Below are 16,086 nucleotides of genomic sequence, written 5' to 3' on the forward strand. Positions count from 1 at the left end.
TTGTGCAAAACTCCCCTCTGGCAGATGAAGTCAGTGTTACCTTTATTTTGTGTGGCCTCACAGGGGAAAGAAATCAGAAAGAGGACACTAGATTAAAGGAATGATTGTCAATCAGTGGAAAAGCTGAAAGGTGTAGGATGTTGACTGAAAAATACATGGCTGGATAAAAATCACAGGAGAGCATCAAAGGTGTGATGGGTAAATAGATGTCTGATAAGCAGAGAATGAAGTGACTGCGACTCCAGTGGAAGTCCAAGGTTGTGTGTGTTTGTGTGTGTCTGCCAATCCCTGTTTTTTCCAGTACAAACAAGATTCGTTATTTTTATCCCCTTTCCATCTGACAGAACTGATAGCTTGTGTATATGTTGCTTGTCCACAAACACACTCACACATCTAAACACCACTTCCATCAGCCCCATCTGTTACCTTATAAAGACACAGTGCAGAAAAAAAGCCTGTCTGCCTTTTTGTGTTGGATCACATCAGTTGACACTTGCAGAGTTTGCTTTATTCTTTTTCTTTTTGTAACGTTAGCAGACACATACAGCAATATCTTAAAATATCCGGGTCTGATTGTATTACTACTGACTACCAGAGATGGGCAGTAACGCGTTACTTGTAACTGAATTAACTACGGTAATCCGATTACTTTTTTCAAGTAATGAGTAAAGTAAGGGATTACTATTGCAAAAACAGTGCGAGAGTGTCTCATGACAATGACGTAAGCGAGTGCGACGTTCGTGGAAACAGCTGTGTGCAGATCAACAATGGATCATAAATCGATTGTAGGAGAGGTTGAGCGTGCAGCGTTTAAAGCGTGGAAGTACAGACCTTACTTTGAGTTTGATTACGTAAAAAAATGACAAAAACATTAGCGTCCGCTGTTCACTGCGTGGGAAGAAAACTTATTTTTACAGCGAAAAAAAACCCTAAACTTCCGAGCAAGCACCGAGTGCGCTACGACGTAATGTGAAATTCACAGAGAAACTCGCGGATTCTTCAACTGACCGCTGCGGCACACCTGCACCAGGGCAAACCTCCGCCTACCCTACTCCTGCTTTACAGGTGAAAATAGAGCAACAGGACCGCTAGTTTTTTATTTTATTTATTTTCTGCTGTGTTTCACTTGCATTTATTTGAAAGAGTGAGTGTAAACACAAAAAATATTTTATTTTATGTGCTGGAATGTGCAGAAAATAGGTTCAAATGTTAAACAAATTTCTTCCAGTCAGAGAATGTTGCAGATAATTTAATTTTTGCTTGATGCATAAAGTTAAAAGATTAAAACTAATAAAACAAGTTTTAAAAAGAGACTTTTCCATTTGATTACATTTTGTATGATGGATTATGTAGAAAAAGTAGAATTGGGCTGAAAGATCTATCGCTTTATCACCTATTCAGGTTGTAAATCGTGTTTTTAAAAACTAACTAAGTAATTAATTACTTTTGAAAATAAGTAATCAGTAAAGTAATGGGATTACTTTTTGGGGGAAGTAATAAGTAATTAGTTACTGTTTACTTTTTTCAAGTAACTTGACCAACACTGCTGACTACTGACAAGCTGCTGCCAGAAGAACAAAACATAATTTCTGTGTATCAGAACCTATGTTTCTGGGAACTAACCCGGCACATGGTGTTTAGGTCATAAACTGCCATTTGGCCTTGTCACAGTTGTACTGTATGCATCATTTAAACACAAAAATCCAAAATCACGCTGAATTTTTTGGGATTGTTCTGTTCGAATTGCCATCAGGTGTTAATTTCAGAAACATGAGGTCATGCGCCTCCCCTGTTTAAACCTGTAAACACCTGATGTTGTTCAGAAGCTGTGTAGTTAGTATGTGTTTGGTTTTAATTTTCATGAGGGGTTACGTGCTGTTGCGTGAGTGTCCGATAGGACTTTTGGGCCTGTTTAAACCAATATTGGGTAAATCAGATGAGCATCAGGTCTCAGACTATAAAACACTGGCAGGATGAGTTATCAAACTTTGACCCGAGTTTAAATTCAATTCAATTCAATTTTATTTATATAGCGCCAAATCACAACAAAAGTCACCTCAAGGCAGCCTGATTGTCAGGGGAGATGATGCCAGTTATATTTGCATACATTAGGCTTGAATCTTTGTGTTGCATCTTATCTGCCCTACATTTACATCCGTGATTCTTTTTTTTTAATCAAACAAAGCTGATTTTCCGTGGAGAGAAAAGAGAATCCCTTTTAATGTTTTCACATGAACACACTCGCACAAACTCATTTGTCACCTGCTTTTTGTCACTTAAAGGAAGTTTCCGCTTTAGTACACAACAAAAGGACATTTTTCTAGGGAAATATAACACCTTAAAGACTGTTTGAGCCACCTGTGAAAACTGAGTCATGTCAACAAGGTGTGAGTAAATTTCTGTGCCAAGTCCTTTAAGCTGAACTATCATCTCTGCGGAGCGGATGGCTTTTAGAGAGACCACTGTAATTATCCATTAGAGCTTTTAGTTAATCGCCATGTTTTTGTGAACCAGCTTTATTCACACATAAAAAAGAACCACTCAACAAGAGTACTTTAAACATGTGAGAAAAACAGGACTTTACCTGCAAGCATCTAATGTAGCCACAGCAAAACAGACCCTCTGTGATGTCTAACAGTAAACCTGCTGCTGTTTCCCCAGCACTGATTTGTAGTTGTGATACGTTCCTTTCAGTTTCACTTTTAAAAACATAATTTATTCAGATGCTTCCTTGATCAAGTCATATGTCAAAACAATAAATAAGAATAAAATAACATGTTTTGTCCCCGTGTCATCATTAAATGTGTGTTATAGATATTTTGTTAGCAGTAAGGCATTCACCCTTATGCTGCAGCTGCTCCTCGGCTCAGTGCACGTTTTTACCCCCTGGCCTTTGTCATAGGCACATGTGATGAGGTAATTTCTTCTGTGTTTTCTGTCTCCTAAAGGGCAAAGCGATGATGTCAGGCTTCATTCTTCACATGGTACACAAGCAGATGGTTTTAGGTTTAGTTTTAGGTTATGACTGCAGGTATTAGTCACAGTAAACAGCTACTTAGAGAGCATGGTTTTTATTAAGTGGCTGCTCTCGTGTGAACTAGTAAATGGAATGGTGAGTGATCTTTGTATATTTGAAGTTGTACTTGAGGCTCTAAATAAGTGTCAGGAAAAATTATGGTTTGCTATCATTTTAAAACAACAAGAAAAATATTTTTTAACTGTAAATTGTTTGTTTCTTCAGAGATGACTGCGGTTTTTGAAGTTCTTTTCTCATCATTTCTTGTTCTCAGTCTCTTGAGATGAAGTATGCTTCTTGGCCTGTAGTCACGAAGGCCTCAATTTCACCAAACCAGGTGTCTGTAGCTTAGAAAACCTCAGGGAAGATTCCTAGAAAGTGTAGTATGCTATGAAACTGATAAATGTTTCAAGTAGATACATTACATACATTAGATACTAGGGATGGGTACCGGTGTCCGGTGCCATGATGGCACCGGTTCTGACATAAACGGTAGTAACCAGACCGAAAAGCAGCGCACATTTCGGTGCTTTATTTCGGTGCTTTTTTTTCCTGAGCTGTGATACACTTTTAGCCAATCGTTTTACGTTTCCGAGGATAGTAGGCGGGGCCAGGTACGTACGTTCTGTTAGAGCAGAGCTACAGATTAAAAATGTCCAAGGCGAAGCGGTCAAAAGTCTGGCTGTACTTCACAGCAAAATATGCAAACTCAGCAGCAACAAGTGCTTTAAGCTGATACTGTGATACTGTCAAAGGAAGTAACACCTCGAATCTCATGAAACACCTGGCGACGCATAGCGTTTTTTAAAAGCCGAGAAATGCGCCGTATTTGATGGCAGCAGCAGCAGCCGTTCTTCTCTGCGTGAGTAGCTTAATGTTGTTCTTGTGTGATTTACGTTGAGTAGGCTAACCACGTTATTACATTAATGCATGTAAGGTGAGCTAGCAAACGTCATCATAGCTACATGTGGCTGTCTTCTTGTTTGATGGCAGATACTCCCTTCACCCTGGCCAAAAAGGCTAAAATGACCAAAGAAGAAGTGGAAAACAGTTAAACATGAGAGGTTTTTGGACAAAGTTTGTGTTTTTTCCATTGTTTAAGCACTGCTTCCAGCCAAGAGTGATACCATATATGACCCATAGCTGCAGAAAAGGCTAACATTGTTATCTTTTTACAAAAAAAACAGCTGAACATGAGAGGTTTTTGGACAAAGTTTGTGTTCTCCATTCTTTAAGCACCGGTTTGAGCACCGTTTGAGCACCGGCACCATTTCAAAAGTACCGATTTGGCACCGGTATCGGATAAAACCTAAATGATACCCATCCCTATTAGATACCTAAAGTAATTATTTAAACTAGGTGAAATGGCTAAAAATAATACAACGTACATCAGTTTTGAGTTTAAATAGATTCAGCTTCTGTAGTTCACTAAACCATTTTAGTTTTTGACACTATGAAAGGTTCACAATAAATTCAGTTGTTTTAAAAATTGTATTTTGGAGAAAGGCAAAAACTTCTGAATTTGTCAAGACTTGGGGGAACAAGTTAATGTATATAAAGATAACATATACTCATTGCTTAGGTTTAGGGTTAGGTTATGACTTAAATGTCAGAAAATTGAAAAAATATCTGAAAAAACATGAGTAACCCTGTAAGACCCAACCTATCAAATGAGATTTTTATTAACCCTTATAACAAAATCCGCTTTTTTTGCTGTATCATGTTGTGTATGATATATTTTAATTATATATTTATTATATGTTTTTCTATCACATTTGATACATTGGGCATTTTTGGTAACTTCTTTTTTAACAACAATGTTAATTTTAGGCAGCGTTTTGTCCATAACATTTTGAAATCATGGCAAATATTGATCATGTTGATGAGATAGAGGTCTCAAAAACTCATGTATCAAATATGATACAAAGGGTATTGTAGGGTTAATTGTTAGTGTTAGTTAACATCTCTTAAAAATTTTAAATCTCTTCACAAGATCATATTAAAAAAGTCTGGATTTGCTGCCTGGTCATCTGGAAGATTAAACCTGCCATATTACCAAACATGTCGTGTTTTCAAACATATTTTTAAGTCTCTAAATTAGCCCAGAGTTTCTGTTTGATGATAAGCATGTCAGTTCCCTGCTGGCTGTGGTGAAAAATGCATTCCTAACACACCTCCTTTATAAACTTCAGTGTTCACGGAGCAGTATGTTTCTCCTGTTATTCTCAGGAAATTCTCAGGAAAATGCAAGCTGTGTTTATGTACGTGTATGTACTCACAGCTCCAGTATTAGCCTGGTGAAAACTATTAAACTGTTATGTTCCATTGTATGTGACAGCTTAGCCATTGAATGCTATCTCTGTACGTCAAAATGAATGACTAAACAAGAGATGCTTTCTTTCTTTTTCTGTTTTCTCTGAACAGACCGTGAGGACCAATCAATTCTTTGCACGTGAGTACTGCAACTCTTAACTTCTCTTTTCTACTTTTGTCTTAATTTCTTTCTTAGGGCAGATGGTTGAACTGGTCTTTAAGGTGGTTCTAGAGATCAACCAGCTTGATGGACTGGAAAATGAAACTGTCTCAAGACAAGGATTATATCGCTTCACCTTAATAGAGTTACATTATATAAAGACCGCTTGTCCTTGAAATGCCTTTAAATATAAGTATCTTTTATAGTTATGAGTACTTTACAAGGATTATTTATAGTATTTTTTTCCCGTGTCTTTTTATCTTCATTTGGCCAGCTCCCTTTATCCTGCCATGTTCTATTTAAAAGTTGGTTTCAAATAGCTTTTTGCGGATGCTGGGCTTTTACAGCGGCTCTACCCAATACCGAGGGAGTTATGAGTGTGGTTTGGTGGCCGGCCTTCATCTTCTTTGGCAGAGGGTAATTAAGTGCCACTGTCTTTCTTGGGGTTTGATGCTGCCAATGAACAGATGAGAAGCAGTTGCAATAATATGCCCTAAATTCAGAAAACTGCACCCCCTGTTGGGGAAAAGGCGCCCTTTTAAGAGTTTAGCCCCACAGTTTAGATCAGGTGTCGAATTCCAGGCCTCGAGGGCCGGTGTCCTGCAGGTTTTAGATCTCCCCCTCGATCAACACACCTGAATCAAATGATTACTTCATTACCAGGCTTCTGGAGAACTTCAAGACATGTTGAGGAGGTATTTTAGCCATTTAAATCAGCTGTGTTGGATCAAGGACACATTGAAAACCTGCAGGACACCGGCCCTCAAGGCCTGGAGTTCGACACCTGCGGTTTAGATGGTCAACCAGTTTAGAGAAATGTCTCCTCCTCATCCTGCTCTAAGGAAAATTACTCCTGAAGAAACAGATGAAAAAGGTTGCTTATGACCTACATTTATGCAGCTCTGTTGTAATATAGATCACTTTGATTCAGTTGAAAGGCCACCATGCCATTAAGCATAACAGTGCATAGCACAGAATTATATAGTGCATAGTTTAGAATAACATTTAGAGATCCAGGCCTTGTGTGAGCAGTCAGCGTCTGGTATGTAATGATGCATAGTGTTGTATAAATGGTCAAATGTGGCAAGAAACCATGCATTAACTATGTATGATGTTTTCCAGTCATTGGAGTTGACTGTAAAAGTAGGGTCTAACTGCATGAAAACAAGCCACAGAAATGTTCTTTTAATTGGATTCATCTTTAGGTAGCGCCAATTCAAAAGCCGCTGTGTTACAAAATGTCCATATGGTACATATCATAGGACAGGAGAGGGAATATCCAGGAAGACTGAGACCTTGAAGAATCTCTCATTTAAGTTTTCAGAATCTAGTTCGACTCTCTAGCACTGAGATCTGTGAGAAAAGGAGAGGCTAGACATAAAAATAGTTCCCAAAGTCAAAGGTCTTTTAAACCACATGCTTGGCGAAAGAGAGAATATACGAGAAAACCAATGAATGATTTCTGGGAGACTTATTCAAAGAGGATTCATGTCTTCATAGTAAAACAATGAATACATCAAACCACACTTGGATGAGTACCTGTTTGACCTATATTCCTATGTTCGTACACTGCACTCGAGGACTCGCCCGTGCAGTTCTAGTGTTGCAGCTAAAACTGCAGTGCACAGCTAATAGTGAGTTAGACTAAAGCCACTGGTATGTAGATGGATGTAGTGTCACTGGCTTCTTTTCACTGCTGGCCCTGGTTTTCTGAGCTCCAGGACCCAACTGTGGGAGTTGCGGATGGCCGTGCCTGAACACAGCTATCATTAAGGACAGCCCAAAAGTGGGGTCTGGAAACTTTGGAGCCTGGCTCTCCAAACCACAGGGTTGTCTAGCAAAACAGACTGACAAACAAATGGATTGATTTTTACAAAAACAACAAGATAGCCTGATGTTTAGTCACTCTCTCTGTTTTCTTTTTTGTTTCTATTAATTGTGTCCTTGGAGTTCATCCAATCACTCTTAACCACAATAACGATGAGTGAAAGTTATCTTTGTTAAGGTTTTAGGGTTGTTTTTTCTGTACCTTGGTAAACTGTGAACAACTCATACATAATATTTCCTGTTATGTGGCTGTGCTTCACAAGGGAAACCTTGTAATTCAGGTCAGAAACAAAACCTGTTTGTTTCTCCCTTGTCATGTATTGGCTCACATTTTCTCACTCTATTCATGTGTATTTGTCTTTACTCTTTCTTTTCAGAGGTGAATCAGGTGCTGGCAAGACAGAGAACACGAAGAAGGTCATCCAGTACCTGGCCCACGTTGCCTCCTCACACAAAGGACGCAAAGATCACAACATTCCTGTGAGAGCCGTACTGCCTACGTTTCTCCTACACTAAACATGGCCCCATCTCCTCTAAAATTCATATTTCATTGAAAAACTGGCTGGCTTTATCACTGTGTGAATTATTTCTAAGTATTATTGCTGTGTTTTAAAAAATGTCAGAAAGCTTGAGAAGGTTGATTTCTGTCATACAGTGATTTTATCTTACAACCCATTAGTTTAGCTTGGCACAAATCAGGAAACGGCAACAGCCTGACTCTCATTTATTTAATCCATGCAAAAACTAAAGTGTAATTGAGTTATTTATGTGTAACACTTTTCTTGGCTGTTACCACCAACCTGCATGAACCTCTGCTGGTTTCTACTCAGAGGCAAATGATAGTCTAGCATGTAATGCTCCATAAAAAGGTGAAAAGTCATTATATTGTGGTTTCTGCGTGGATTAACACACCTGAGTAGTTCATTTCTGAGGTACAGTCACACTAGAGAAAACAGTGGAGACCGCGGCACCAAAGTAATTGTGTCTGGGTGCAATGAAATTTGTGATCTCACTGCCTTTGAAATGGTTGCTTCAATGTAGGGCACTGGGGGGTGAACATGTACAGTCAGCTGCTGTATAAAAAGTTACTTTGGTGGATCAAGACAGCAATAAAGCAGCAATAAGATGGCAATAAAGCACCCTGCCGTCAGTTTATGTTAACTGGGTGTATTTAGCAATTACAGGAAATCTGTTTGTGATAATACACAGTAATTAACAGTCAGTGGTAAATTGGCAAAAAATTAAGTGGTAGTGTACATAGACAGAAATTCACGCTATTTGCATTCAGAATCTGGGCACAACATCATAGATGTGAATCTCAGAAATTCCTCCACAAATAGTGACATAGTTGCTGCAGGATGGTGCTTTAATTGCAAAATGACAAACATACTCAACAACCTTTCTTTTCTGTTGGAGTACAACCAGTTTGCAACCAGCTGAGTCTAGTCCTCTAAAGCAAAGAAGCAAGTTGCAGTTTCTGCAACTACTGACTCAGATTGATTGTAATGTGTTGGAGACATGTTGCCTCCCACCAAACGACAAATGCAGTCACCTAGCAGTCAACTTTGGTTGCCATATCTTCTTGCATTTAGTTGTCGAATGTGAAAAATGTAATGCAGTTGTCAACACAGATTGCTATCCTGTTTTTACTCTAGTGTGACTAGCCATTTGTTTTAGCTTTAGCCAATGCTAAGCTAACTGTTTTCTTGTTCAAGAAGCTAAGCTAGCTTCAGGAGACATGAAACTAGCTTAGCGCTCAGCTGTAAAGTAAACTGTTTTTAATGCTGTTGTGTTCTACCTAATCCTAAAGTGCCTACCTCAGTAAAAGTTAACCTAAAATGTTAGCCCAACGCTCGAGCAAGAGCTAAGTTTGCACTGGTGTTCTCTTTCTCATGGCTTTTGTCTGACATAAGAGCTTCAGGTTTTAACACTTGTATTTGTTTATCCATAACAAACAGCCCGATTCTCCCAAAGCATTCAAACTACAGGCAAGTGTATCTCCAGCTTTTTCCAAAATCAGTGTGCCGTCCGTTTTGTCTATGTTTGTGTATATTTGCATGCCCTTCTCTCTAAATCTCTGCTACTTCTGTAATGATGATGACGGACTAATCTAAGCTTCTTTCTTTATGAGGTATTTGTTTGTGCTGGCTCGGTGTTTTCACATGATTATTTGAAACCAAGTGAATCTGTCCGCCGGCGTGCAGGCTCACGATATTAAACACTTTGTTTTATCAGTTGGTTTGGGTTTATTAGAACTGAGGAAAACTGAGAGGTCTTATTAGAAACATCTGTCAGTCAAATACCTGTTGTTAAAGCTGTTCATTGAGTGCTACGGGAGCTTAAATGAACCCTTTCTGGCACAGTTTTGTGTTCTTATTCACAAAGAGCGGTGTGAAAATCAGATGACGGCCACACTAAACATCTCTCCTCAAACTTCGTCTTTCATATTTTGTCAGAGCAAATGTTTTTATTTCAAATATCAATGTGTAAATGTTGCATATATATATTTCTGCATGTTTTCCTTTCGTGATGCATGTTTGTAGTTTAAATAGCATGATCACTGTTGTGATTGAATGTTACAGCCTCACATGGATTTTCAAATATTAAGTCACAGATAAGTTTGAAAAGTACAGAAAACTCCCAAATTCCATCTTCTGTTTGTTGTGGTTTCTCCAAAACTATTTTCTGGCTCTCCTTGTCTCTGGTTGATTTATTTGGTAGCTATTTATCTTTCCCCCTAAACCAATATCTGATGTTTCTTTGTCTTCAGAAAATCTAATAACTGTAGAAAAAGAGGCCCTCGTAGAAGTCCAATAACCCGCTTGTGCAAAGGCAATCTGAGTAAATGCCTGTTTAATATACTTTCAGTCGCAGAGAGTGAGTAGCTGTAACTAAGTGCCTCAGTGCTCCCTTGCCAGTGTACACCATCCACGCTTACCTCCTTAATGCCGCTTTACCGCTGCGTTGCATTAGAGTGACCTCTGAGCGCAGGAATGTAGAGCCAGGGATTGAGGGGGAGCAAAAATATGAAGCAGGACAGGAGACTGTAAGAGGAGTGAAGATGGAGGTGGTGAAGAGGTAAAGCAGACCTGAAGGGAGGAGACTATATGAATTCTCTCTGTAAGAAATATGAATGGAAATGCCATTTGTAGACGAATGTATGTACTGGTTGGAATCGGTTACTCCCAGCTTTTCTCAGTGAACCTCATGCCTGTCAGGATACTTGAATGGAGAACAGTTCCAGACAGCTCATTAGGCAGACATATGTAGCAGACTGCACACGCATACTGAAGCGGCATATGAAGATTCAAGCAGTTCATGATATTTGTATGTTTTTGCACATATTATATTTCCATGTGTCGCCCATATGTCTGCTCAGAGGGTTTAAACTTTAGTATTAACTCTACTCGAGCTCAGTATTTTTGTTCATAAACCTTTTTTCTCCTTTTTGGTATCATATGGAGCGACAAGCTTAAAAGATGGTCCGCTAGAAATGCTTTTTTTTCCACATTTTGACTTATTTGTCTCATTCTGCTCATAATTTTTGCAACACTGAGACTGCTTTTTGTGGAATATAGGATAGAGGATCAGGTTGCTCTTGTTCAGTCACCCAGCTCAGATCTTTTTTGATTTACCTTATTTGTTCTGTTTTACTCTTTGCTTCCTCCATCCGTGCTATAAGATAAAGTACTATTACCTCTTTGTCTTTGAAATATCTTTGTGGGGCATTTTGTTTAAATTAGGTAATGTCGCTAAGATGCAGACAGGAAATGAGGAGAGACATGCGGCAAGTGAACATGGGTCATGAGTCAAGCCGTGCCTGTTAAAGTTATGTGGTATCCGCCTTTAAACAGTAAGCTGCTGGCTCCCTGTTGTCTCTCTTTGCGTCGGTTTCATTTTTCTATTTAAAGTAGACCTACTGTGCTTGTCCTTGTTTTCAGTAGATTGCTCGAGTGGTGAATGGTCATAGTTTCTAACGAGGTCAGCAATTTCATAAGTAATGGCTTTGAGCCAAAGGCTCAGGCGTCTGACTGCTCTTGGTTTTATTCACTTTTTTCAAACACCGGGCTCTGTATGATGTCACGGAGCTGGGATGTCCTGAATTTGGTCATCTCAGGCACACGGCTCTAGCTGTGAGCGCAGAAGCCCCACCCAGTTGGCTTCATTAAAAATTCAATTAAATTATTTGAAATAATTGGTCAAAAATTAATTTAATTATAAATTCAATTAGTTGAAAATTCTAAATTTTATTAATTAATTGTAAGATATGAGTTTGAGGTTCTTTTTTCCTTCTTTTTTGTGATTTTCTTTTTCAAAACTTTTCATTTTTATGTCAAAAATCAACTTCAGTGCACTTACTATGAGGTTATGGTTTAGGCTGGGCTCTTAGATGCCTTAAAGTCACGATCTGTAACATAGCCTGATTGCTGATTGGCTGGCAAAAATCCATGTCGTTCCAAGACCTCATGGAAAGGGGAGAGAGGCCAGGTTGGATGTCTGCTGAATTTAGTGAATGTGGTTTGCTAGAAATCATGTTTGGTAGACAAAGTAAAATAGAAAAGCTACTCTACTAGAGTCCAAGAATGAAATTATGGCTCTTGAAATAAGCATAATAACTTCAGTTTAAGAAAAAAGATGGCTACAGGTGGACCCATATTTTCTTTATATGCCATTATAGGCCATTACTGACCAGCTTACAACAAGAGCCAGCTTGGCAGCAAATTAGAGTTAAGGCATAACTTAATCTGTTCCCCATGAGTTATCAAAGTCCAGAGGAATATCCTCAGTAGATTTTAACAACTCTCTGATTTGCAGTAGAGGCTATTTTTGGACTGTCATGCCCTGGATATAGGAGGTTATCTCATTTCTCCGGGAGTAAAAGGTTTCATAGGAATGTCTTTTTCCAAAACTGAGAGGAAGCCATCATTATCACAGTGTTGGCAGACTTTTCAGACATACGTTACAGGGTATATTATAACAACGAGAGGAATGCGAAGGCCGGAGGAAGCATCTCATTCATCAACCCAAGATAATCACTCACTTTGGGATATGTGACGAAACACCGTCTCTGTAGTGCCTTTGTGGTTTCACAAGTTCTCTAAAACCGTTTGGTTGTTTTGGCCCCCTAAAATCCTTTCGAGTTCCCCAGAGAAAATTCACATTGTTTTTTTTTTTTTGTTTTTTTTTTCTAAATGACATCAGAAACAGCAGTATGCGACATTACGTGATGGCAGAGCTTCAGTTCATCCTTTGTCTTTTTTTTTTTTTTTTTTTTTTTTTTTTTTTTTTTTTCTCCATACAGGTGACCCAGGAGTTCTTTTTTTTTTTTTCTCTCTCTTCCCCCCCCTTCTCACCGTCTCTTCTCCCCTTTGGTTTTCTTTCTTTCTCTCCCCCTCTTTCTCTCATTCATTCCCCCTGTCCTATTTATTAAAAAAAAAAAAAAAAAAAAAAAATTCACATTGTACTGCAATTGACTAAAGTAAAGCCAGCAGAGTCATGGTAAAGAGCTTGTGAGTGGACTTGGTTGTCTAAAGACTGGTTTAGCATATTGACTTTGCTACATTTTCTCTCTCTGCTTTTCGAGAAGATTTGATTTTGCCTTGCCAATTTGTGGATATTTTGGAAGACACAAAAAATAGCGATAACAAGAAAATATTCAGTTGCATAATGCACACGTTTGACAGCTAGTTGGCTTACCTCCCTTTCTTTCTCCACAGGGTGAGTTGGAACGCCAGCTCCTGCAAGCCAACCCCATCCTTGAATCTTTTGGCAATGCCAAGACGGTGAAAAATGACAACTCATCTCGCTTTGTGAGTTCACATTTCTTGTTTAAATGATCATTTTCCAGATTTAAACACATGAGCAAGAACAGATATCCAGAAGGGAAAAACATTGAGTCTGTTATGAGGTTATAAAAACATTGTGTCTTCATGTTAAACAGCTTTAGCATGCAATGTTTGATCCCACTCTAGGTTTGACATATATTTAGTTACAGAATCTATTCAAAATGTTTCATGCAAAAACATCAAACATTTGAATCTTCCTTTTTCACCCCCTGAGATAAATTGCTCTTATTTGGAGGTAAAACTAACCATTTCTGGTCTTTCCGACATACTCTCGGTCATGAGTGTTCCTCAAGACGTCATTTAAACATTTCTGCAGGATTGTCAGAACAAGCCACAGTACTCATTCAATCAGTTACAGCACTTTGCAAACATTTTGAGTCATTTATTTTTATTTTGCTTCAACTAAGTGGTCTCAAGCAATAGTTCTCTGGGCTTTCTAACGGTCTTTCAAAGTTTTTCTTTTGACATTGACTTCAGTCCAGTCCTTGTACCTGATCATTTAGGAGGAATGTTTTTGTTTGCTGAGCTACTTAACGCTCACCTGTAAATCATTCAAGCATAAAAGAGTCACCTAACTCCACGTGGGATGAGCCAATGTTGAGTCTGCACAATTTCAAATTATATCTTTAGGCACTTTGATATTAATAGCAGCTTTTGGTTAAAAATGCCATCAGCATGTACAGAGGAGGTGAAGGGAGAAGTACATCAGTGAGTGTGTGTAGCCATCTGTAAAGCACAGTGGAGGCTCTGTTGTGGTTTCACCATCCAGTACCGTCTGGAAAGTGGCACTGGCTTTATTTTTCAGCATGACAATAATCCCAAACACAGTGCCAATGCAGTAAAAGCATACTTGGATAGAAAAAGACAAAATGTAACTGTATTAGTCAACAAGAGCTTTAAATGTCAGTCAAGAAGCCTGCAGAACTGTTCCTGAAACTTCAGGAGTAAATTACGGCAATAGAAATTACAAAGAAGCTGCCTAAGAGAGTTGAGGTTGTGTTGAAGAATAAATGTAGTCATGCCAAAACTGACTCTGCATATTGCTAGAATTTTACACATTCTGGCTTAAGACTTTTGCACAATACTGTACTGCTTCTCAATTTGACAGTATATAAAGGTCCAGTGACTTTACAGACTTGTACTGTGTTGAAAGCAATATGTAAACATTACTAGATCCAGATTGTTCAGAAAATTTACCAAAGAGCACATTCACACATGTTCAGGCTCTGTCAGGTTAAATGGGAGGGGTGCATTTCTGAATGAGGTTTTTGTGAGATTTTGACGGGCATGGTGGGTGGAATATTCTTACCTTTGCAGAGTACTGCAAAGTTTTCTTCATATTCCCCCATCTAGATGAGAGCAGTCCCGGTCTTCTAATCCAACGCACAAAACTGTTTAATACATTTTTGGGGCTTTTTGGTTTGACTAATGCAACTTTGGAAGATTTTATAAAAAATAAAAAGGTTGTTTCGTAAGTGGACTGATGTCATGCTTCTAATATTCGCTTATTTCAGATCATGTTGAGATGAGTTACAGTAATCGCAACAATTTTCACTCTAAACATTTGACATTTTTTTGTGACTAAGTAAACCATGTGGTCAAGATTAACCACTATGGAGCCTGGGTCCTCGTGAATCACCCTCTGTCTGGGATGCAGAGCAGTGAATACCAGAAGACAGATGGGCACAAATATTCATGCACGCTTGCTCACAATCACTGTCAGGAAACCGCACACATGCCTGAGATTCTTTCTGACCCGTCAACCTGGTATTTCCTAATATAGACATTTTGTTCTTCACCACATTTCTGTCATCTGCAAGGACCTACAAGGTGGTACTTAAAACGCAGCTGTGCCCAGAGGGAGAAAAAATAAAGAGAGGACAGCTGCAAATACACATATACATAATAACGTATAAACACTCATGCATCACAGGCTTCGTGATTATCTGCGGAGTTCAACAAATGTCTTAATTTCTCTTAACAGTGTTTTGTTTCTTGCAGGGAAAGTTCATCAGAATCAACTTTGACGTCACAGGCTACATTGTTGGGGCCAATATTGAAACCTGTATCCTTATTATTTGCAAGGACTAAAGAAGCAAAGGCATAAATCAATGTTTAAAAATAAAACGACACAGAGCAGGGCTAAAGGAGAGGATGCTCACTGGGATAAGAGAGCAGTGAAGGTTGTATGTATCACCAGAGCTTGGGCTTAGCCACAAGAATGTAATTTCCCAGAATAAACACGAGGACACTGAGCTATAGAGAAGCAACACTGTTACTGTTACTCCTCATTTTTATGTGTTGTTATTCACGGTGAGAAATCAAATACACAAGTCAAATTTTTTAGGTGAAATTTGTGTGTTCTAACACAAAAAAAAGTTAAAGATAGTTTCCCAACTTATTCATAGGCCTCCACTGGAAACAAAGGATTACCAAAAATTGCAAGAGGTAAACCTTTCCAGTCAAACTGCATGTGGCAAAACAGGAGCTTCCTCATTAGTGGGACCACAGAGTCATATTTTAGTTTTGTGATTTCCTTGTCAGGACTTAACTTTTGTTCTCAGATCTTCTGGAGAAGTCAAGAGCGATTAGACAGGCCAAAGATGAGAGGACCTTTCACATTTTCTATCGGCTGCTGGCAGGGGCTGGAGAGCATCTTCGAAGTGAGTGTCTGTGCACTGCTTTCAAAGCACGGGCAGTGAGAGTGAACTGATTTAATTGGCAAGCTGTTAAAATTGTAGACAAACAAGGAGTTTGTCAGAGTTTCATTCTAAGTCTGACTTCATTTAATATATATTTATATGTATACAAATGAACTTGCTATTCAGCTGGATCATTGTGCTGTTCCTGGCTTTTCCCCCTTAGATTAAGAGATGAAATCTTTGTTTTATTCTGATCGCCTTGTTCTTCTGTCTCCTACTGAA

The 16,086-nt window shown here is 38.7% G+C and overlaps 1 protein-coding gene across 2 annotated transcripts in view; it reads left to right on the plus strand.

Moving 5' to 3' along the window:
* The window catches only part of LOC308411202 (myosin-10), a 67,814-nt gene that overhangs the window by 31,335 nt on the left and 20,393 nt on the right, over positions 1-16,086 (plus strand). For both annotated transcript variants that reach the window (XM_080905017.1, XM_080905018.1), the window contains exons 4-9: positions 5,441-5,468; positions 7,694-7,796; positions 9,275-9,304; positions 13,034-13,126; positions 15,164-15,227; positions 15,727-15,825. In XM_080905017.1, coding sequence (XP_080761143.1) covers positions 5,441-5,468; positions 7,694-7,796; positions 9,275-9,304; positions 13,034-13,126; positions 15,164-15,227; positions 15,727-15,825 — 417 coding nt within the window. The remainder of the gene's footprint in view (positions 1-5,440; positions 5,469-7,693; positions 7,797-9,274; positions 9,305-13,033; positions 13,127-15,163; positions 15,228-15,726; positions 15,826-16,086) is intronic.

The sequence above is a fragment of the Rhamphochromis sp. 'chilingali' genome, assembly GCF_963969265.1.
Source record: "Rhamphochromis sp. 'chilingali' genome assembly, chromosome: 15".
Classification (NCBI taxonomy): domain Eukaryota; kingdom Metazoa; phylum Chordata; class Actinopteri; order Cichliformes; family Cichlidae; genus Rhamphochromis; species Rhamphochromis sp. 'chilingali'.